At 39.6% G+C, this 24,954-nt stretch overlaps 1 protein-coding gene and 1 pseudogene across 6 annotated transcripts in view; both read left to right on the top strand.

The window, feature by feature from the left end:
* TPK1 (thiamin pyrophosphokinase 1) overlaps positions 1–17,231 on the top strand; it is a 354,991-nt gene extending 337,760 nt beyond the window's left edge. For 4 of the 5 annotated variants that reach the window (XM_082473895.1, XM_082473892.1, XM_082473893.1 and 1 more), the window contains one exon: positions 16,277–17,231. In XM_082473895.1, coding sequence (XP_082330021.1) covers positions 16,277–16,404 — 128 coding nt within the window. In that variant the 3' untranslated portion in view covers positions 16,405–17,231. The remainder of the gene's footprint in view (positions 1–16,276) is intronic. The other variant, XM_082473894.1, reaches the window with a different exon arrangement.
* Positions 1–24,954, top strand: part of LOC309666436 (olfactory receptor 2F1-like) — a 617,177-nt pseudogene that overhangs the window by 89,028 nt on the left and 503,195 nt on the right. The window lies entirely within an intron of this gene.

Raw genomic sequence — 24,954 nt, 5'->3', positions numbered from 1 at the left:
ACAAACAGATGGAGAGATATACCATGTCCTTGGACTGGAAGAATCAACATTGTGAAAATGCCTATACTACCCAAAGCAATCAGCAGATTCAATGCAATCTCTATCAAACTACCAATGGCATGTTTCACAGAACTAGAACAAAAAATTTCACAATTTGTATGGGAACACAAAACCCCAAATAGCCAAAGCAATCTTGAGAAAGAAAATGGAGCTGGAGGAATCAGGCTCCTGGACTTCAGACTATACTATGAAGCTACAGTAATCAAGACAGTATGGTACTGGCACAAAAACAGAAAGATAGATCAATGGAACAGGATAGAAAGCCCAGAGATAAACCCAGGTACATATGGTCACCTTATCTTTGATAAAGGAGGCAGGAATATACAATGGAGAAAAGACAGCCTCTTTAATAAGTGGTGCTGGGAAAACTGGACAGCTACATGTAAAAGAATGAAATTAGAACACTCCCTAATAGCATACACTAAAGTAAACTCAAAATGGATTAAAGACCTAAATGTAAGGCCAGACACTATAAAACCCTTAGAGGAAAACATAGGCAGAACGCTCTATGACATAAATCACAGCAGGATCCTTTTTGACCTGCCTCCTAGAGAAATGGAAATAAAAACAAAAATAAACAAATGGGACCTAATGAAACTTAAAAGCTTTTGCACAGCAAAGGAAACCATAAAGAAGACGGAAAGACAACCCTCGGAATGGGAGAAAATATTTGCAAACAAAGTAACTGACAAAGGATTAATCTCCAAAATAAACAAGCAGCTCATGCAGCTCAATATCAAAAAAACAAACAACCCAACCCAAAAATGGACAGAAGACGTAAATAGACATTTCTCCAAAGAAGATATACAGATTGCCAACAAACATATGAAAGGATGCTCAACATCACTAATCATGAGAGAAATGCAAATCAAAACTGCAATGAGGTATTACCTCACACTGGTCAGAATGGGCATCATCAAAAAATCTACAAACAATAAATGCTGGAGAGGGTGTGGAGAAAAGGGAGCCCTCTTGCACTGCTGGTGGGAATGTAAATTGATACAGCCACTATGGAGAACAGTATGGAGGTTCCTTAAAAAACTAAAAATAGAACTACCATATGACCCAGCAATCCCACTACTGGGCATATACCCTGAGAAAACCATAATTCAAAAAGAGTCATGCACCACAACGTTCATTGCAGCACTATTTACAATAGCCAGGACATGGAAGCAACCTAAGTGTCCATGGACAGAGGAATGGATAAAGAAGATGTGGCATATATATACAGTGGAATATTACTCAGTCATAAAAAGAAATGAAATTGAGTTATTTGTAGTGAGGTGGATGGACCTAGAGTCTGTCATACAGAGTGAAGTAAGTCAGAAAGAGAAAAACAAATACCATATGCTAACACATATATATGGAATCTGAAAAACAAAAAAAGGTTCTGAAGAACCTAGGGGCAGGACAGGAATAAAGATGCAGACGTAGAGAATGGACTTGAGGAACAGGGAGGGGGAAGGGTAAGCTGAGACGAAGTGAGAGGGTGGCATTGACATATATACACTACCAAACGTAAAAGAGATAGCTAGTGGGAAGCAGCCGCATAGCACAGGGAGATCAGCTCGGTGCTTTGTGACCACCTAGAGGGGTGGGATAGGGAGCGTGGGAGGGAGGCGCAAGAGGGAGGGGATATGGGGATATATGTATATGTATAACTGATTCACTTTGTTATACAGCAGCAACTAACAGAGCAATATAAAGCAATTTTACTCCAATAAAAATGCTTTTGAAAAAAAGAACAAAGCTGGAGGAATTATGCTTCCTGATTGTAAACTATATTTCAAGTAAAAGAAGACACATAGGTCAAGTGGAACCAAACAGCCCAGAAATAAACCCATGCATATATGGTCAATTAATTTTCAAGAAAAAAGACAAAAACATACAATGGAGAAAAGACAGTCTTTTCAACAAATGGTGTTGGGAAAACTTGATGTCCACATGCAAAAAGAAGGACACTAGACCTCTATCTTACACCATACACAAAAATGAACTGAAAATGGATTAAAGATTTTAACGTAAGACCTGAACCATAAAAGTCCTAGAAGAAAACATACGGACAAAGCTCCTTGCCATCCACTCTGCAGTGATTTGTTTTGATTTGACCCCAAAAGGAAAGGCAACGAAAGCAAAAAAGTAATAAGTGGGACTACATTGAACTAAAAAGCCTCTATGCAGGAAAGGAAGCCATCTTCTGCAAAGGAAACCATCAACAAAATTGAAAATCAACCTACTAAAAGGGAGAAAATGTTTGCCAATATATCAGATAAGGAATTAATATCCAAAATATATAAAGCACTCATACAATAGCAAAAAAAAAAAAAATTTAAAAATGGGCGGAGGATCTGAATAGACTTTTTTTCCATAGAAGACACATACAGATGGACAACTGGTACATGAAAATGTGCTCAACCTCACTAATCATCAGGGAAATGCAAATCAAAACCATAGTGAGTTACATTCACCTCACACCTGTTAGCATGGCTGTTATCAAAAAGACAAGATAACAAGTGTTGTGAAGGCTGTAGAGAGAAGGGAACCCTCGTGCACTGTTGGTGGGAATGTAAATTGGTGCAGCCACTGTGGAGAACAGTAGGGAGGTTCCTCAAAAAATTGAAAACAGAACTTCTATCTAACCCAGCAATCCCCCTTCTGGGTATTTATCCAAAGGAAACGAAAATGCTAACTTGAAAGGATATCTGTGCCCCCGTGTTCACTGCAGTATTATTTACAATAGCCAAGGCATGGAAACAACTTTAAGAACTTTAAGTGTCCATCAGTGGATGAATGGATAAAGAAAACGTGAGATTTTATAAACACACACAGACCCACACAGGAATATTACTTGGCCATAAAAAAGAAGGAAACCTTGCCATCTGCAGCAACATGGATGGACTCTGAGGGCATTATGCTAAGTGAAGTAAGTCAGAGAAAGACAAACACAGGATGATCTGATATATGTGTGGAATCTAAAAAATACAATAAAAACCAGTCTCATAGATACAAAGAACATACTGGTGATCGCCAGAAGTGGGGGGTGAGAGGGTGGAAGATATGAGTAAAGGTGATCACAAGGTACAAACTTCCAGTTATAAAATAAATAAGTCATGGGGATGTGATATACAGCATGATGACTATAGTTAATAATACTGAATTGAATATTTGAAACTTGCTAAGAGAGTAAATGCTGCATGTACTTTACACCTCTGAACTAGAAACAGTTTGACTTTCTGCCTTTAAGAAAATGAAAATGCAATATAGCAATATAATTTTTGAAAAGTTTCAAGAACCACTGTAAGTCTAAATGCTGTTTTATAGGATACAATTTTAATAGTAATAATCCTGCCAGGAGTTCCTATTTTAAAGTGTAAATTAGCAGTTTTTAAATAGAAAGTTTGTCTCACGTATATACATACAAAGACATTTTTAAGATCTCTAGTTCAAAAAATTAAAATTGTAAAGACCAGTCACAGTGAACTGATTTTAGAAGTAGTATGGTTTGCTTTTCTGCTAATGAAATCTGAGTCACATTTTCTTAATGTATAGCCATTACTCCAACGAGGCTAAGCATCTTCAGAGAATAATTGATGGATGTAGAGCATACAGTGGTTCCATTATGTTGAAGTAGTTAATGATGTCCAGTAAGTCTAATTAACTCCTAGAACTTAACCTAATATTCCAGGATGGTAGGGAACCTTGGGATTCATCATAATAGGTTCATTAAACATGTACCTGTGTGGTAGAAGCAGTACTACTTTAAGTCTTTGAGTGGTTTTATCGGTCTCACTAAGTCATCCACTTAACCCTACTCTGTCAGGCTGCTGACAGTTCTGTACTTCAGGGAAACAGACCAGCATCAATTCTCTTTTTAGAGCTCTTCAAAGTATTGCTTTAACCTCCCATAGTAACATGTGTCTAACAACTTTTATGATCATCATAGCCTGTGGATTTAACCTCTCTGAGCTTCATTTTCCTCATCTGTAAACTACCGATAAAAGCCCGCTGTACCTTGAACACTGTAAGTGCTCAGATAATGTCTTGAATGAATGAGAATTACTCCATCCCAAATACCACCTCTTTGAGTAGCATCTCCCAGACAAAATTTGTTCACTCCCTTCTCTTTTACTCTCTCAGTTTTGTTGATTTTTAGATACATTTGCATTACCTTTTAAATAATTTATTTTTATAAGATAACCAGTGTCAATCCACAGATTCTTGGGAAGCCAGGCCTCTGGGGGATTCCTCCCCATTCCACTAGAATATACAGCCCATTCCGGCTCCATCCTCATTAGCTCCTGCCTCACGCTTCCATCGTATCCACTGAATTGGACTATATATACGTCTTCACCTTTTACTAAAATGTGAAGTCCTTGAAAGCAGACACACTCATGTTTGTATCCTTAATGCCAGCACAGGGTAGAACCTTCATAAATATCTGTCAAACAAATGAGTTTGCACATGTATGCAGGTGACGCCTGAAATGATTTTAAGCATCACACGTAACCTAGCCTGGCAAAGTTTATCTCACTCTCTCTCAGCTGGCTATAAACTAGTCACCTGCATGAAGGCATTTGCTTATTGTTCAAATCATGACATCTCTCTTTTTTCATTTTAAAAGACTTTTAAGGTAGGAGAGGAAAACCTGATCTACTTTATTGACAAAATAACAGAAGAAAGCAAAAGGGATGGAAATTCCTTGAATACTTACTGTGTGTTAGAATTTTGACTATATAATCCATACAACTTCTCTGTGAAGCAGACATTATTATCCACATTTTGCATATGAGGAAACTGAAGTCAGAAGCTTAAATAACTGAGTTCATATAGAGCTAGAGAGTGGTAAAGCCACGGTTTGAACCTAGGTCTGACTTACTAACCTCATCATGACGGGGTTCATAGTTTTTGACAGCGAGATGCCTCCTCTGTAAACAACACCTGAGCAGAACAGTCACACAGGTGCAGAGGGAACAGACGCTTCCTGCTCTTGCTTTCCAGTGCTTGAGAGCACCAGAGGCCTCCAAAGTACTCCTTTACAGTCCGTCAGCCAGTTCAAAAGAGCACAGCCCACTAACCCAGCGTGCAGAGGTAAGGTAGGAAGCCAGGACAAATGGCCCTACCTCCCTCCAACTGACAGGAAAAGAGCTGAATACTTGAATTCTACCAATTTGCCAGCCTCTGCTTTGCAGTCTTCAGTCTTTCCAGCTTTAGAGAAAAGCTATAGGACATCACTGAAAGCAATAGAATATTAAGTGCCTAATTCTCAACCTTTCCTTTGGGAAAGAAAATACTTTGAAATAATGGATGAAAATTATAAAATCAGTTTTCATGTTTCTCTTATTTTTTAAGTTCTGTTTCTCTAAAATATGAAAAGCTCAGAGTCAGAGTATGCCTCTGTGTTCCCTAATATAATTCACATTAAATTTCATTGGAAGAGGAACTTAACCTGTCCTCACCAGCCAATATTCTATCATTACACTACACTTGTCCTTAAAACAACTGATGATGATGTCTTTGAAACAAATAGATAAGACACAACTTTTATATTCAAACAGAGCAAGCAATTTTAGGTTATGTTTATCACAGATTACATGGTTGCTTATAGTTTTACACATAGCTATCACTTTTATTTTTGTCTATAGTTAAAAACAGGGCTTGATCTGAGTGACTCGTTGTCTCAGAACAACTATGTTTAGCTCTGCTGTACTCTCTGCAAACAAAAATGGAAAATATCTGAATCTAGATATGTTCTAAATGTTGAATTGAAAGTAAATGTTCAGCTAGCCAAAGTTTTGGACAAGTCCTCTGGAGTAGAAATGAAAAAGTAATTTGTGAAGGAGTGACATCATCAAGATGGAAACATAGGTCGTTCCCAACTTCAGTCCCCTTCACAAGAAGACCAACTAACGACTCTCTATAGACAAGACACCATTGCGAAAATCCTAGAACACAGGGGTGAGGCTGAAGGCACGCCCTGTATCACAGAGAATGAGGTAGGACCACATTAGAAAAGTTAAGAGGCGCAGCTACACTCTGACCGCATCACTCCTCCCCCAGGCTGGCTCCCCAGGCCTGCAGTTCCTCCGGGGGAAGAGAAAGTCCAGGTGGACACCCAGCTCCTCCAGCATCATGGGTCATTTCTCAGGATGCCTTCTCAGGTCTTGCCTTATGGGCATCTAAGGGGGACTTGGGGACGTGACTGTGACAGAGAAGGGGGAAGGGATTTATAGCAACAAGTGCTCGGAGTGTGGCCCTGTTCCTACTCCCAGTGGTGCCGAAGCAGAAGTCCCAACCAGCAGCTCTGCTCATCTGCAGAGCCAAGATGGTGGTCCATTCTGACCAGGGAACTTGGCAGGGCACAGATCTGCCTGATTCAGGACCCCAGACAGGGAGCCCTTGCCAGCCGTGGAGCCTGTTCTGCCACTCCAGCTGGACAGGAAAGCTAATTCACAGCCCCGCCCATTGCTGAATACAGCCTCCAGCCCTGCTGACCAGGAGACCTAACCAGAGCTCCTGGGAATCTGTGTAGCCCATCCTGCAACCACAGTTACAGCAGCACTTGAATGGAGAGCCTGGCCAGTGGCCCTGCCCTTCTGCAGAGCCAGGGTGGTGGCCTGTCAGGCCAGGGAACTTGGTGCATGATTCTGCCTAATTTGGCCCCCAGATAAGAGACGTGCCAGCCTTAGAGCCTGTCTGGTGGCTCTGCCCAGGCAGGGAAACTAATTCATAGCCCTACCCACTGTTAAATACAGCCTTCAGCATGCCCAACCAGGAAACCTAACCAGGCACATGGGAAACTGTGTAGCCCAGCGTTCCCCAACCCCTGGGCCGCGGACCAGTATCGGTCTGCGGCCTATTAGGAACTGGGCCGCACAGTAGGTGGTGAGCAGCGGGCTAGCGAGTGAAGCTTCATCTGCCACTCCCCTTTGCTCCCCTTTGCTCCCCTTCGCCCCCCCCCCTTGCATTACCGCCTGAACCATCCCCACCCCCTCCCGCCCCGGTCCTTGGAAAAACTGTCTTCCACAAAACCTGTCCCCAGTGCCAAAAAGGTTGGGGACCGCTGGCATAGCCCATCCTACAGCCCCACTTACAGTGATACCTGAGCAGAGAGCACAACCAGTGGTCCTCACCATTTGCACTGCAAAACCAGCTACTCTGCCTGGCCAGAGAATTTGGCGCACAGTCCTGCCTGATCTGGGTCCTTAAACAATGGGCTGTGCTGGCCGTGGGGTCCATTCTGCTGCCCTGGTCAAGCAGGGAAGCTACCTCATAGCCCCAACTACTGCTAAATATAGTACCGAGTCCTGACCATCCAGGAAGCCTGACCAGAGAACCCAGGCAACCACAGAGCCCCATCCAACAGCCTCACTTGGGCAGAGAACCAAGCCAGCAGTCCTATCCAACTGTCTTCAGCCACAACACATACCCCACAACCTCAGAGCTCAGGCAGTGGCCTTGCCCACAAAGAAGACCCTAATAGCAGGCTCCCCCTACCCAAGGAGTCTGTCAGCTCACATGTCCAGAACCCCAAGCTGAGCTGACTGGTGAAGGACTGTCTCTGCCAAGGCACACCTGTAAAGTCTAGAAGAAGAGACTGTTTACTCAAATGTGCAGATACCAATGTAAGAAATCAAGGATCAGAAAAAATCAGGTAAACATAACACCACCAATGGAAACTAATAAAATGCCAATAACTGACCCTAAAGAAATGGAAATCTATGAACTTCAACGAATTCAGAATAATCCTCTTAAAAAGTTTAGTGAACTACAAGAAGACAGATAACTTAACAAAATTCGGGGGAAAAAAATGCATGAACAAAACGAGATGAACAAAAAAAATAGAAACCATCAAAAATAAACCAAACAGAAGTCCTAGAGCTAAAGAATACAATGACTGAACTGTAAAGTTCAATAGAGAGCTTCAAAATCAGAATTGACCATGCAGAAGAAAGAATCAGTGACAGGGTATTTGAATTTATCCAGTCAGAGGAACAAAAGAAAAAAAGAATGAAAAAGAGTGAAGAAAGCCTATGGAACTTATAGGACACCATCAGAAGAAACAATATCTGCATTATGGGTACCCCAGAAGGAGAAAGAGAAAGGGACAGAAAGTGTATATAAAGCAATAATGGCTAAAAATGAGGAAAGAAATGGACATACAAATCCATGAGGCCCAAAGGACCCCAAATAGATTGAACCAAATAGTTCCAAAAGTCAAAGACAAAAAGAATTTTCAAAGCAACAAGAGAAAGCAACACATTACATACAGGGAATCCCCATAATGGGCAGATTTTTCAAAAGAAACTTTTCAGGCCAGGAGAGAATGGGATAATACATTCAAAATATTGAAAGAAAAAAAATCTGTCAACAATACTATACCTGGCAAACCTGTCCTTCAGAAATGAAGGGGAGATAAATAAGTGCCTGAACAAACAAAAGCTGATTGAGTTTATCACCACTAGGCCTGCCTTACAAGAAATGCTAAAGGGAGTTCTTCAAGCAGAAATAAAGTGATGCTAATTTACATGATACAATCAGATGAACACAGGTATAAAAGACTTCCTGGTATTGGTAAATAATTGAAGTTATTTAATTTAACTTTAGTTATTTAATTATTGAAGTTATTTAATTTAACTTTAATTTAATTTAATTAAACTTTAAATTTAATTTAAATTTAGTTTAACTCTTATAACTCTAGTTTAAAAGTTTTAAAATGTATTTAAAAAAACCCATAACTTCAATAGTCCATTACTGTATACATAATATAAAAAAATATGTAAATTGTAAAGTGATGGGGGAGAAGTAAATTGTAATTTTAGAAATGCTATTGAAGTTAAGTTGTCATCAGCTTAAAATAGGATATTATAAATATAAGATAGTTTATATAAGGCTTATGGTAACCACAGAGGAAAAACCTATTACACAAAAGATCAGGATCAAGTGAAGTATACCAATACAAAAAAAGTCATCAACACAAAAGAAGACAGCAGAATAAGAAGCAAGGAACAACAGAGCTACAAAACAGTCAGCAAAACAAGTAAGAAAATGGCAATAGTAAATCCTTATCCATCAATAATTACTTTAAGCATAATGGATAAAATTCTCCAATCAAAGACACAAAATTGGATGAATAACTTAAAAACAATATCAAACAATATACTGCCTACAGGAGACTCACTTTAGCTTCAAAGACACAGACTGAGACTGAAAGGATGGAGAAAGATATTTCAAGCAAATGATAACAAAGAAGAAACAAAGGTAGCTATACTCATATCAGACAAAATAGACATTAAGCTAAAAATGACAGAAAGAGAAAGAACTTCACTATATAACAATAAAGGGGTCGATCCATCAAAAAGATACACCAAATGTAAATATTTATGCACCCATCCAACATCAGAGCACCTAACTATATAAAGCAAACATTAACAGAATTATAAGGAGAAATAAACAACAACAAACAGTTGGGGACTTTAATACCCCACGTTCAATAACCGATAGATCATTCAGACAGAAAATCAATAAGGAAACAATGGATTTGAACAACACTGTTGACTCAGTTGTAACAGACATATACAGAATACTTTGTCTGACAACAGCAGGGTACACATTCTTCTCAAATGCACACAGAACATTTTCTAGCATAGATCATGCATTAGGCCACAAAACAAGTCTTAGCAAATTAACCAAGACTGAAATCATACCTAATATCTCCTCTGACCACAATGGTATGAAACTAGAGATTGGTAAAAGGAGTAAAACTGGATAACTCATGAATACATGGAAATTAAACAGTACTATCCTGAACAACCAGTAGGTCTAAGATGAAATTAAATGAGAAGTTAAAAAGTATCTTGAGACAAATGAAAATGGTAACAAAACATACAAACTTATGGTATGCAGCAAAAGCAGGTCCCAGAGGGAAGTTCATATCTATAAATGCGGACCTCAAGAAATAGAAAGATCTCAAATAAACAACCGAACTTTTACACCTGAAGGATCTAGAAGATGAAGAACAAACTAAGCCCAAAGTTGGCCAAAAAAGGAAATAAGGTTTAGAGCATAAATAAATAGAGACCAGGAAAGAAATAGAGAAAACTTAATAAAACTAAGGGCTGGCTCTTTGAAAAGATAAACAAAACAGACAAATCTTTATTGAGACTAACCAAGGGGAAGAGAGAGATCCCAAATTAACAAAATTTTAAATGAAAAAGACATTACAACTGATAATATAGAAATACGAAGGTTCATAAGAGTCTTCAGTGACCAACTATACACCAACACATAGAAAAAGTGGATAAATTACTAGAAACATAGAACCTATCATGACTGAATTAGGAAGAACTAGAAAATCTGAACAGACCAATTACTAGTAGGGTATTGAATTGGTAATCAAAAATCTCCCAAAAAAGAAAAGTCCAGGACCAGATGTCTTCACTGGTAAATTTTACCAAACATTTAAAGAAGAATTAACAGCAATCCTTCTCAAAATAACCAGAAATACTGAAGAGGAGAGAACACTTCCAAACTCATTTTACAAGGCTAGTATTACCCTGATATCAAAGCCAAATAAGGACATTACAAGAAAAGAAAACCACAGGCCAATATCCCTGATGAATAGAGATGCAAAAATTCTCAACAAAACAGCAAACCAAATTCAGCAGCACATTAAAAGGATCATACACCATGACCAAGTAGGATTCATCCCTGGGATGCAAGGATGCTTCAATATATGCAAATCAATAAATGTGATATATTACATTAATAGAATGAAAGATAAAAATCATATGATCATCTCAGTAGATGCAGAAAAAGCACTTGACATAATTTAACATCTGTTCATGATAAAAACTCTCAACAAACTAGCTATAGAAAGGGAATGCACCTCAATACAGTAAAGTAAGGCCATATGTATCAAGCCCACAGCTAACATCATACTCAATGGTGAAAGGCTTTTCCAACAGGACAAGGATGCCCACTCTCACCACTTCTATTCAACATGGCACCGGAAGTCCAAGCCAGAGAAATCAGGCAAGAAAAAGAAAGAAAAGGCTTCCAAATTGGAAAGGAAGACCCCAAATTATCTCTGTTTCTAGATGACGTGATTTTATGTATAGAAAAGCCTAAACACTCAACCAAACAAACAAACAAAAAAAACTGTTAGATCAATGAATTCAGTAAAGTTGCAGGATACAAAATTCAACATACAAAAATCAAAAGTATTTCTATACACTAAGAATGAATTATCTGAAAAATAATCTCATTTACAATATCATCGAGAACAATAAAATACTTAGAAATAAATTTAACCAAGGAGATGAAAGATCTCTACACTGAAAACTATAATATATTGATGAAAGAAATTAAAGATTAAAATAAATGGAAAGATATTCCAGGCTCATGGATTGGAAGAATTAATATTGTTAAAATATCTATACCACCCAAAGCCACCTATAGATTCATTGCAATCCCCATCAAGATTCCAATGGCATTTTTTACAGAAGAAAGAGAAATCCTAAAATTCATATGAAACTACAAAAGACCCTGAATAGCCAAAGCAATCCTGAGAAAGAACAACAAAAGCTGGGGGTATCACACTTCCTGAATTCAAACTATATTATAAAGATATAATAATAAAAGCATTATGGTACTGGCATAAAAACAGACACATAAACCAATGCAGCAGAATTGAGAACCAACACATATACAGTGAGCTAACATGAAAAGAGAGCCAAGAATACTCGATGGAGAAAAGACAGTCTTTTTGATAAATGGTGCTGGGAAATTGGATAGTCACATGTAAAAGAGTAAAACTAGATCCCTCTTTTACATCACTCCCAAAAATTAACTCAAAATGGATTAAGAAATTAAACATAAGACCTAAAACCATAAAACTCCTGGAAGAAAACACAGGAATAAAGCTTCTTGACATGGGTCTTGGGAAAAGACCAAAGCACAAAAGACTAAAGCACAAGCAACAAAATAAAAAATAAACAAGTAGGACTACGCCAAACTAAAAAGCTTCTGCACAGCAAAAGAAACAATAACAAAATGAAAAGACAGCCTAAGCAATGGGATAAGATATTTGCAAATCATATCTGAGAAGGGGTTAATATTCAAAATATACAAAGAACTCACACAACTCAGAAGAAAAAAAAAAAGTTAAAAATGGCCTAAGGATCTGAATAGACATTTTTCCAAGAAGACATACAGATGGCCAATAGGTACATGAAAAGGGTAGTTAACATCACTAGTCAGGGAAATCAAATCAAAACCACAGTAAGTTATCACCTCATACCTATTAGATTGGCTGTCATCAAAAAGACAAGAGAGAACAAGTTCTGGAGAGGATATGGAGAGAAGGGAACCTTTGTGCACCGTTGGTGGGAATGTAAATTGGTACAGCCACTATGGAAAACAGTATGGAGGTTTCTCAAAAAAATTTAACACAAAACTACCATATTACCAGCAATCCCACTTCTGGGTATATATCCAAAGGAAACAAAATCACTATGTCAAAAAGATAACTGCACTCCCATGTTCACGTTCATTACAGCATTACTTACAATAGCCAAGACATGGAAACAACCTAAGTTTCCATCGACAGATGAATAGATAAAGATGTGATGTATATACAGTGGAACACTGTTCAGCCATAAAAAGGAAACCCTGCCATTTGCAACAATATGAATGGACCTTGAGGGCATTATGCTAAATGAAGTAAGTCAGAGAAAGACATGTACTGTACCATCTCACTTATATGTGGTAGCTAAAAAACTCAAATTCATAGAAAAAAAGATCAGATTTGTGGTTACCAGAGGCAGAGGGTGGAGAGAATGAGGTGAAGGTGGTCAAAAGATATCGACTTCCAGTTATAAGATAAATAAGTACTGGCTATGTAATGTGCAACATAACGAGTATCATTGCCAAGGCTGTATTGTATATTTGAAAGTTGGTAAGAGAGTAGACACTAAAGTTCTCACAAGGAAAAAAAAATGTAATTATATAAGGTGATGGATGTTACTTTGGTAGTCATTTCACAATATATACATGTGTCAAGTCATTTTGCTATACACCTTAAATTTATAGTGTTATTATGTGTCAATTATCTCAATAAAACTGGAAGAAAAAATAATAAAAGGAAGTAATTTGTTTTATTGCTATCTGCAGGAAGTTATCTCTGCCAGTCTTATGTATTTTATTTCATGATTGACCCTCAAACATTTGGGGAGAGGGGAGTATTAATTCCAAATATTTTCTTAGAAAGAGATTTTCTTCTAAGGGAGACTTTTGAAAGTTTTGTCCAAAAGCATGATTCTTTGGAGAAAACATACTCCAAAATAATTGTAGTGACATAGTCAATTGAATTTCATGATTTTGTGTTTCAGCTTATTCATCTTAGTTTTCTATCAATCATTTTTATTCTACTTTCCATAAAGTTGGAGATAATCAAATGAATTTCATTGTAACCTTTAATTAATTGTAACTATTATTATGGACTGAGTATTTGAGTCCCCCAGAATTCACATATTGAAGCCATAACCCCCAATGTGATGGTATTTGGAGGTGGGGCCTTTGGGAGATAATAAGGGTTCGATTAGGTCATGAGGGTAGTGCCCTTATAAAAAGAGGAAGAGGCAGGAGATCTCTCCACCATATGAGGATACAGCAAGAAGGCAGCTGTCTGAAAACCAGCCAGGAAGACAGATCTTACCAGAACTCAACCATGTTGGCACCCTGATCTAGGACTTCCCAAGCTCCTGAACTGTGAGCGATAATGTCTGCTATTTAAGCAACTCAGCCTACGGCATTGTGTTATAGCAGCCCAAAGCCAACTAAGAAATGTTTAGTAACTGGTTCTTTCAACATTACAAAATAAAAAGAAAACATGATTTATAAGACTGGATAATAATGGCATTAACTCAAATATTTCATGCAAAGTAAAAACTGTACCTTCTCATACCCTAATAAAGCTATTTCACTTCTTTTCCCATTTAAGAATTAATTAGGATGCAACAATGTCTTAGAAAAGCCAATATATATAATATAGTTGTCTACCTAGGATAATCCAAAATCCATAGTCTACCTTCAGAAAATCAGAAAGGAATTTATGTGCAACTACAAACTAGAGAAATAATTTTGCACTCATGTCCTTTGAGCCCAGGTAAAAAATAGGATTTTAACTTAATTAGTTGCCAGAATCTTAAACACATTGTTTCATGTTCAGGTGGGTTGTGTGTACCTTGTGCTTCACTGGGGGGTTTCCACTGTAAAGCTGGTCCACTGAAGCACCCTAAATTGCCTTTCTGAATAAATGGTATGAAATGTGTAAACTGTTCCCCAGCCCTTCCTCAGAGGGCTGTTGGGAACCCTGGGCCTGGGATGGATGTCAGTAGGTATCTGGTGTGCACCCAGATTCCAGGCACGGTCACCCTTCAGGAGAGCAAGGCTTCTTTCCTTGACAGACTCACTGTCTATGTAATAGTGTCTGGATTTGTAAATTTATGTGCTTATCATAAATATCATTCAGAAACATCATCTCAGAAAAGCTCCAGATTACTGAGAGGTGAAAGCTTCTTGCACTGAGTTACCTGTTAGGGCAATATTCACACGAGGTTCACTCTGTATTCCTGTAGTTTTACTTTATAACTTCATGTTTGCATTAGTAAACGTGTTGACAGTTTACTAATCACGTTAGTAATTAGTAAAGAGTTTGAGTTTTAATAAGTAAGCTGTGTGAATTACTGATGTTATACTATCCTATAATACTATTTCTGAATTTTTAAATTGCCTTTTCAAGATTTCCTCAGAAAGATAACAGGCTCCCTCTAGTGGGAAGTGACCATTATAATTGAATTATTTATTCCAAAGCTGTGTAACTTCATAGTTGCACTTTGTTTGAAGGAAAAGGGGCCTTTTCTGACTCTGACATTTGTTTATTTCTCTCCATAACATTTGTTTACTTTTCTAATTTCTTAGCAAAGAAATCAGTACTGATTATCAAGGAATGTTTGTAGGACAGTCATGGTTTCAAGTCATGTTGATAACGTGAACTGCTCTTTTATAAGCAAAGAGAAGTGAGGTTACCAATGGGTGCCCAGGCATTAACTTCAACGAACTTGTTAGGAAATATATATATAAATGTAATTTATATGTAATTATGTAATTTATAAATTTGTAATTTATGTAATTTATAAATATATAAATTCTAATAATATAACTTAACTCCAAAGCCTTTATTTTCATAATTAAGTAATTTAAAGGATTATCTCATCTTGTGCCCTCATTATATGCTGAGTTTAAGTGGCTTGCTCAAGATTACACATTTGGAAGTCTGCTTTTTGACCTCCGAGTTCTGATTAATTTTACAGAAAGCAACCCTTGTTCACTTTGGCTTTTCTTTATGAGAAAACAATGACCAAAATCCCATGCTTCTTTTGAAAGTAATTAGCTTTCTGCCCCATATCATTTATAATTGAAACTAAAACTGCATTTTTATAGAGCTTAGTCAAATATAAAAATGTTAATTCTGAATCATCAAGAAAAATTAAAATTGCACCCAGGCAAGGAAGTAACCTATTACAGAAATGGGTTTTGGTTTTACAATTGGTAAAGAAAAAACAAAATTTAATGAAATTTAGTATTGAGAGTGACATATATCCCAAACTGGTAAATAACCAATAACCAACTCCAGGAAGACTGGTTATAACAAGTTGTAGAAACTTTCAGGTTTAGAATCTCATATCATACATTTCGCCTATCCCACATTTAAAAAAAATTTTTTTTGTTGTGGTAAAAGTCACATAATATAAAACATACTGTTTTAACCATATTTAACTGTACAGTTCAGTGGCTCTAAGTACATTCATACTGTTGTGCAACTCTCACCATCATCCATCTACTGAATTTTTCTCCTAAACTGAAACTCTGCCCCCATTAAACACTAACTCCCCATTCCCCCCCGGAGATTGGGATTGACATATGTACACTCCTAGGTATGAAGCAGATGGCTGGTGGGGACCTAACTGTATAAGCACAGGGGAAAAAAAAGGTACAATCTGTTTGCAGGGCCGGTATTAAGTTAACCTATCCCGCATTTTACAGATCATCTGTCAAAGTGTGTGCTTAATTGCTTTTTGGTAACTCTTGGCAAAGCCATTCTCCCCTGGAGGGAGCTTGGCTCTCACCAAACTTTTGTTTTCTTATTTTCTTACAGCAAATCATAGGATTAGTTTTGGAACACTGGTCAGCACTTCCAATACCTACGATGGATCTGGTGTTGTGACTGTGGAAACAGACCGTCCCCTCCTCTGGACCATGGCCATCAAAAACACCCATGACTGACCTCCGCAGCCGTGCCTCTGACCTCATTTGCCAACACCTTCATGCTCCACAAGAACAGTTCACCTGGTTGGCAGGAATCTAAACCTGTCCCTGAGAAGCCCGCTAGTTTTAAATATGTTAATGTTTAGATCATCCAGGTAACATTATGAATGACAGATCTCAATTTTACAGTGAGGGGGGGAAATCATTATTTCTTAAGCAAGTAAATTACATTCAGTTGGAAAACTAATGTGGATTATTCCACTCTAAAATTCAGGACTGATCATTCTTACGTTATTAATCATTCCATGTATCCTAGGAAACTGTTTTTAAGTTTGAAGCTGAGAAGGCTCTGTTGAGGCTCCGTGGTGTCCCGCACATAAACCTACTCCTGTTCATCCTTAATTGCTTAACACCAAAGGCTACTTCTGTCTAATAGTATTAGCTCTCTCTGTATTACATGTATTCCCTTTCACTGAAAAAATAATTCCTTCTAGCTTGGGATGCTAGAACTGCACCATTTTATTCTGGCCTTAACAGGTTTTGGTATTATCTTTTCATAATAAATTAAAAAATCATTGGCCTGATTATTAAAATTTAAAACAGGTAGAACCTGCCCAGCAGCTTTACATAGCGCAAACCGGGTGTTGCCCTAAGGAAAGGGACCAGCAGCTCTCTTCTTTCTGGTGCTACAACAGGGTGGCGGTTGCGTTCTAAGTGGAGAGTGAACGTGGGATCAGGTGAAGTAGCATGCAGCTGTGCACAGTCAGTCATTAGAGAGAACTGTTCATAATTTACGCAAATATATGTGACATTGAATCCAGATGTCAAATAAAAACATTTAGTTATCCATGTGCCTGTGGTCAGTTTTTAAGAAAACCATCCATTTTCTCACCTGTATTTTATAATGACCAGTCTTTCCTAATCAATGTTTCTGTACAAAAAAAAAAATTTGCTCAGAAGATGATTAGTAGGTATAGTTCTTCACGCCTCTGATCTTGGAGAGCAGCCTAGCGTTGTTAACACTTGCTCTAACCTCCATGGAAGTTACTTTCTAGAGCACATGCGCCACATGTTTACACTTAACCTCTCTGGACCCGTTGCCCCATCTATAAAATAGGGATTATAGGTAGCACCTGTTTACCTTGTCGGACTTAGAAAGGAAGGACAAGTAGATTGCTTTCGAAGATTGTTACACGCTGGAGAAAACAGAGCCAACAGAGGGAAGGCACTTCCGTGGTAGAGAAAGTGAAGAAAACTGGCGGAGGAAGAACCCTGGGGAAGAGTAAGAGAAGGGCTCAGAGCCGCACATCGTACAGTCAGTACTACAGTGGAAGGCCCAGTTCTAGGCCCTTCTGCCTCTTAGCACAAATGCAGAGCCCAGAGCTTCTGTCCGTCTACTGTCTCCTCCCACCCACAGCAGGGACAACTGTAAAGAAGGCAAGGGCTAGAGACAAACTTACGTCACCAAAGGGGAAGGGGTGGGGGAGGGATAAATTGGGAATTTGGGGTTAACAGATGCACACTACTACATATAAAGTAGGTAACCAACAAGGACCCACTGCATAGCACAGGGAACTATATTCAACATCTTGTAATAACCTATAGTGGAAAAGAATCTGGAAAAGAATAGATATATATATAAAATTGGATCACTTTGCTGTACACCTGAAACACTGTAAATAAACTATACTTCAATTTAAATAAAATAAATTTTTAAAAAAATAGCTAGAAGAAAAAGCTCAGTCAAGCACTAGCTCCTTCGCTGGCTCATTTAACTCAGCACCTCCAACAGGAAAATATAAGACCTCCAGGCCACCGCCTCAGACAGTGCCTGCACCAAAAGAAGCCAGAAAGAGGGAGGAGCAGTGGGAAAGGGCCCTCCCAGTACCTGTTACTGAGTTCTGGTTCACATACAGTTTCAGGCTCAGCTGTTATCTGTTCATTACTAAAATGTATTCACAACATATGGAATCTGAAAATACGTCCACTGTTTTAAGATTTTACTGCAAAAGAGTCATGCCCTATGTACCCTGAAAATTTTACCAGTGTTAATAAGCGGATACTTGACAAGAAGAATATAGTTTGCTGAAGTTGAGGGGGAACAAAAGCACTGAGATTCATTCCAGACCACCCACTGGAGGCCCGTGGAAGGCCTTCCCCTCAAGTACAGGGCTCCTCCCAATCCTGCCAGGCTACTGAAGAACTAGGTATTTGACCCCTTTCTATCCCTTAAAACTACCTAAGTGCAATTTTCCTCTTTTTGTGCTTCCTCACCACATCATTTAAACAAGGATCCACTTTTATACTAACACGAGGAGTCTGACGATGGACCTCAGGGGCCCCCAGTGAACTTTCTGAGCCTCCCCAGGCAGCCCCTCTTGCTGCCCCCGTGTTCAGTCTGGACCCTGACCTCCCACTTGCAGCCAGAAGAGAAACTGGAAGCTGGGCTCTGCCGGGAAAGTGGCCTGTGCTCCTTGGCCCTTTTGACCTCTGTCTGTTTCTCCTCTTCATGGGTCGGATTTATAGCTTTTATGAATCTAGTGATGGTCACCCCAAAATGGCATCTGGCTGCCTAAGTCACTGAGTAGTGAAGATAAGCTATGATCACTCTTCAGGCAGCTGGGAAATGGCTGCAGCTATGGAAACCCTGGCCGGAGTCACAAGTGACTATGAAATGTAGTAAGTTTTGTGTGCTGTCCAAGGAATTGGAGGTGGCCCACACTCCCAGACACAGGTCGGGCAGAATAATACATCTTCATTCCTTAATTTTTGCTAAGCAGACGTAGAGCAGTTTTCACCTGGGATGGGACCTAGGGCCGTTTCACTAGTTCCAGGGGTCGGTCAGAGCATGGAGAAGGTGGCCGTGACAGCCTGGGCCTTCATAAAGGTAACTGCTCAGGGTTTCGTGTTGTGCTTCCGTATGTGTGGAAAGCATTTTAAGCGGACCTTGCTTACTACTCCTGCTCCAAATTCATGCCTCCAAAGCTTTACTTGAACAACCAAAGTAAAGCAGCACGTGGACTTGATGTGATTGAGACTGATGCTATACACCCAGTCTATAAGCGGCAAGAAGCTATTCTTCTCTCCCCTAAGGCTCTGGGATTATAAAAGGAGTATGGTCTGAATTGTGACTTTCAAACTATATTGACCATGACCCACAAGAAATACAATTTGTCTTGTAATCTATTCTACACACACACACACACACACACACACACACACACAGTGTACTCTAATAATTTTACTCTAAATTGAAAAACACTCAGGAGTCTATTCTAGATTGAAAAAAAATACAGCAAAGGGTAAAGTAAAATGCATAAAGGGACTTTTTTAAAGTGTGCGTGTGTGAGTGTGTGTATGTATATGTGTGTGTGTGTGTGTAAGGGTTCTGCATTAGGCATACATGTCTTTCCTAAGTTTAGGACAATATGAGTATAGTTTACCACTTTATCTGCACCACTTAATAATAGTTTTTATTCTCATATGTGGGCTAAAGAGGAATAACCCACCAATGACAGCAGGCTGAATGTGATCCTATTGGAGAATAAGAAAATCAATTTAACTTCATTAGGAATGGGGAGGAGAGCTAGATTATTTAAATTGTGTCTAAAGCATTCTACTCAAAATAGAATAAATGATCCCCATACCTGGAGAAGATTAAAACTGAAGCCACAAGGTCAAGCCATTCCCAGGGTGTCAATATATATGGAATGGAAAATTCCTGGCTCATACAGTACAAGTTCGCCCTTCCTTGCCCACAGCAGATTTCACTTATCAATCATAGTTTTCTTTTCTGATGAGCCCCGGTCTGAGTGTCATTTCAGAACAATTCTGCACGCAGCCATGATCAGTTATTCTGCATTGGCCTGGCACCCCCGGGGGCTCAGAGCTAACCTGGGATCTCAGCACTGTGCACACAACAGCTACAGTTACAACCTGGGAAAGAGGTCATGGCAACACCATTCTTTGTCACAGGTAATGGATAAGTAAACAGATCCAAGGACTTGTTCCCTATGTACTTAATTCTACCACTGAAAGCAAGGGCTTTGTACAGTACATAGCAAACGAAAAAGAAAAACTAAGGCCATCTCTGCAAACAACTTGAAAAACATCAGCAAGGAGCTGAGATCACCCATTGCTAAGAAATAAGAAATTTTTCCTAATAGACCTATAGCTAGTCCCTGAGAACCAAGAAATCTCACATTATAATACGGTGTTAGTCCAAAGGTTGAAAAGGGTTTTTAACTCACTGTAAAAGGAATTGATAAGACTAAGATTATAAATCACACCTTAATTATTTATTTCTTTTAAACATACCTTTAAGCCCTAAAGACTAGTGAATATTTAATAGCCAGCTATGTTTCTGAACAATAAACATGAGAAGTTAGGAGTATACAATTCTGCAGGAACTGAGCAGAGTCTCACCTGAATGGCATAATTAATTCTGTGCTTAGTTGCTTAACACTATGAATCCTCTGCTGGAATATAAAGTCCTTGAGAGTTTGCGTTTGGACTTTGTGTGCCTTGTTATCTGCTATATCTTCTGTCTTAGAATAGGGCCTTGTCTGCAGCAAAAAATATTTGTGTGGTGCGTTAACTAACCTCCCCACTTGGACCCAAGCCCCAGGAACATACTGCATGACTTCCCTAGCCCCTGAAAACTATCATTCTTTTCCTTCCTTGATCCCTAACTATCCAAAATTTAATTAGATGCTAAAGTTTCTCTTGAATGGTTTCCTCAGTCCTAAAGATAAGTGCCTAATTCTAGACTGGGCAGACCTGGTTATAAACTTGCTCTCTCACATATCTGAAGAAGGAAATAATATTCACAGTGCCAAAGCTGGGCTTAAAGACATCATCCAAGACAAAACACAGCCAGTAACACAAAGGAAATCAAAAGATCAAGGAACTTGAAGTTGCTTGATATGGACAGAGAAGGGAAAATGAGAGCCATGGGCAAGTTATGATGGAGGTTTGGGAGACTGGTTAAAAGAATCAAGATCAGGGACTTCCCTGGTGGGGCAGTGGTTAAGAATCCACCTGCCAATGCAGGGGACACAGGTTCGAGCCCTGGTCTGGGAAGATCCCACATGCCGCGGAGCAACTAAGCCCGTGCACCACAACTACTGAGCCTGTGTGCCACAACTACTGAAGCCCACGTGCCTAGAGCCTGTGCTCCGCAACAAGAGAAGCCAGTGCAATGAGAAGCCCGCGCACTGCAATGAAGAGTAGCCCCCGCTAGCGGCAACAAGAGAAAGCCCGCATAGAGCAACAAAGACCCAACTCAGCCAAAAATAAATAAATAAATTTATTTAAAAAAAAAAAAGAATCAAGGTCAAAATAAATGTGAAGAGCACTTGTAATTGGCCTGAACTGCCAGGAAAAAAAAAAAAAAAGGAAAAATAAGAGGTAACAAAGACATTTTTTCAGAGTTGGAAATCTTGTAGCTGCAGCTATTTCTAACTTTGGTGGTTCAAGGAATGCCCTTGGCTATCATTTGTTGAAATAGACTACAGATAAGAATATATGTTATTTTCAAATACTTCGAGGCCATGGCATGCAATTCTGCTATTTCCTTTGCTTGTGTCTACATCTACTTGTTCCACAAATTAAACCTTTAACATGGATATGAAATTAGCCTGGGGAGTCTAAAGCCATTAAAAAAAGGTATGTTATCTCTAACAGCATTACCCACACAAAATCTCATTATTTGTGATTTTGATTCAGCATTCTCTATTAATAAATAGCACTGTTGATTGGGGAGCTTCAAGATGGCTGAAGAGTAAAACACGGAGATCACCTTCCTCTCCACAAATACACCACAAATACATCTACATGTGGAACAACTCCTACAGAACACCTACTGAATGCTGGCAGAAGACCTCAGACCTCCCAAAAGGCAAGAAACTCCCCATGTACCTGGGTAGGGCAAAAGAAAAAAGGAAAAACAGAGACAAAAGAATAGGGATGGGACCTGCACCAGTGGGAGGGAGCTGCGAAGGAGGAAAGGTTTCCACATACTAGGAGCCCCTTCGCGGGCGGAGACTGCGGGTGGCGGAGGGGGGAAGCTTCGGAGCCACGGAGGAGAGCGCAGCCACAGGGGTGCGGAGGGCAAAGCGGAGAGATTCCCGCACAGAGGAGCGGCACCAAGCAGCACTCACCAGCCCGAGAGGCTTGTCTGCTCACCCGCCAGGGCGGGCGGGGGCTGGGAGCTGAGGCTCGGGCTTCGGAGGTCGGATCGCAGGGAGAGGACTGGGGTTGGCGGCATGAACACAGCCTGAAGGGGTTAGTGCACCACGGCTAGCCGGGAGGGAGTCCGGGAAAAAGCCTGTGTGCGAGCACAGGTCACTCTCCACACCGCCCCTCCCGGGAGCCTGTGCAGCCCGCCACTGCCAGGGTCCCGTGATCCAGGGACAACTTCCCCAGGAGAATGCACGGCGCGCCTCAGGCTGGTGCAACGTCATGCTGGCCTCTGCCACCACAGGCTCGCCCTGCATCCATACCCCTCCCTCCTGCCGGCCCGAGTGAGCCAGAGCCCCCGAATCAGCTGCTCCTTTAACCCCGTCCTGTCTAAGCGAAGAGCAGACATCCTCAGGTGACCTACACGCAGAGGTGGGTCCAAATCCAAAGCTGAACCCCCGGAGCTGTGAGAACAAAGAAAAGAAAGGGAAATCTCTCCCAGCAGCCTCAGGGGCAGCGGATTAAATCTCCACAATCAACTTGATGTACCTGCATCTGTGGAATACCTGAATAGACAATGAATCATCCCAAATTGAGGAGGTGGACTTTGGGAGCAACGATATATATATATATTTTCCCTTTTTCTCTTTTTGTGAGTGTGTATGTGTATGCTTCTGTGTGTGATTTGTTCTCTATAGCTTTGCTTTTACCATTTGTCCTAGGGTTCTGTCTGTCTGGTTTTTCTTTTGCTTTTTTTTTACTTTTTAAAAATGTTTTCTTAAAAATTATTCTTTAATAACTTTTTTATTTTATTTTATTCTATTTTCTTTTTTCTTTTTTCTTTTTTTCTTTCTATTTTTTCGCCCTTTTATTCTGAGCTGTGTGGATGAAAGGCTCTTGGTGCTCCAGCCAGGCATCAGGGCTGTGCCTCTGAGGTGGGAGAGCCAACTTCAGGACACTGGTCCACAAGAGACCTCCCAGCTCCATGTAATATCAAATGGCGAAAATCTCCCAGAGATCTCCATCTCAACACCAAGACCCAGCTTCACTCAACGACCAGCAAACTATAGTGCTGGACACCCTATGCCAAATAACAAGCAAGACAGGAACACAACCACATCCATTAGCAGAGAGGCTGCCTAAAATCATAATAAGGCCACAGACACCCCAAAACACACCACCAGATGTGGACGTGCCCACCAGAAAGACAAGATCCAACCTCATCCACCAGAACACAGGCACTAGTCCCCTCCACCAGGAAGCCTACACAACCCACTGAACCAACCTTAGCCACTGGGGACAGATACCAAAAACAATGGGAACTACGAACCTGCAGCCTGCGAAAAGGAGACCCCAAACACAGTAAGTTAAGCAAAATGAGAAGACAGAGAAACACACAGCACATGAAGGAGCAAGGTAAAAACCCACCAGACCAAACAAATGAAGAGGAAATAGGCAGTCTACCTGAAAAAGAATTCAGAATAATGATAGTAAAGATGATCCAAAATCTTGGAAAGAGAGAAAATACAAGAAACATTTAACAAGAATCTAGAAGAACTAAAGAGCGAACAAACAATGATGAACAATACAATAAATGAAATATAAATTCTCTAGAAGGGATCAATAGCAAAATAACTGAGGCAGAAGAACGGATAAGTGACCTGGAAGATAAAATAGTGGAAATAACTATTGCAGAGCAGAATAAAGAAAAAGGAATGAAAAGAACTGAGGACAGTCTCAGAGACATCTGGGACAACATTAAATGCACCAACATTCGAATTATAGGGGTCCCAGAAGAAGAAGAGAAAAAGAAAGGGACTGAGAAAATATTTGAGGAGATTATAGTTGAAAACTTCCCTAATATGGGAAAGGAAATAGTTAATCAAGTTCAGGAAGCACAGAGAGTCCCATACAGGATAAATCCAAGGAGAAACACGCCAAGACACATATTAATCAAACTATCAAAAATTAAATACAAAGAAAAAATATTTAAAGCAGCAAGGGAAAAACAACAAATAACACACAAGGGAATCCCCATAAGGTTAACAGTTGATCTTTCAGCAGAAACTCTGCAAGCCAGAAGGGAGTGGCAGGACGTATTTAAAGTGATGAAGGAGAAAAACCTACAACCAAGATTACTCTACCCAGCAAAGATCTCATTCAGATTAATGGACAAATTAAAACCTTTACAGACAAGCAAAAGCTAAAAGAATTCAGCACCACCAAACCAGTTTTACAACAAATGCTAAAGGAACTTCTCTAGGCAGGAAACACAAGAGAAGGAAAAGACCTACAATAACAAACCCAAAACAATTAAGAAAATGGGAATAGGAACATACATATCAATAATTACCTTAAATGTAAATGGATTAAATGCTCCAACCAAAA

This window comes from Balaenoptera physalus, assembly GCF_965194825.1.
Source record: "Balaenoptera physalus genome assembly, chromosome: 8".
NCBI classification, from domain to species: Eukaryota; Metazoa; Chordata; class Mammalia; order Artiodactyla; family Balaenopteridae; genus Balaenoptera; species Balaenoptera physalus.
The sequence above is the reverse complement of the archived record's forward strand: the minus strand, read 5'-3'. Positions and strand labels throughout refer to the sequence as shown.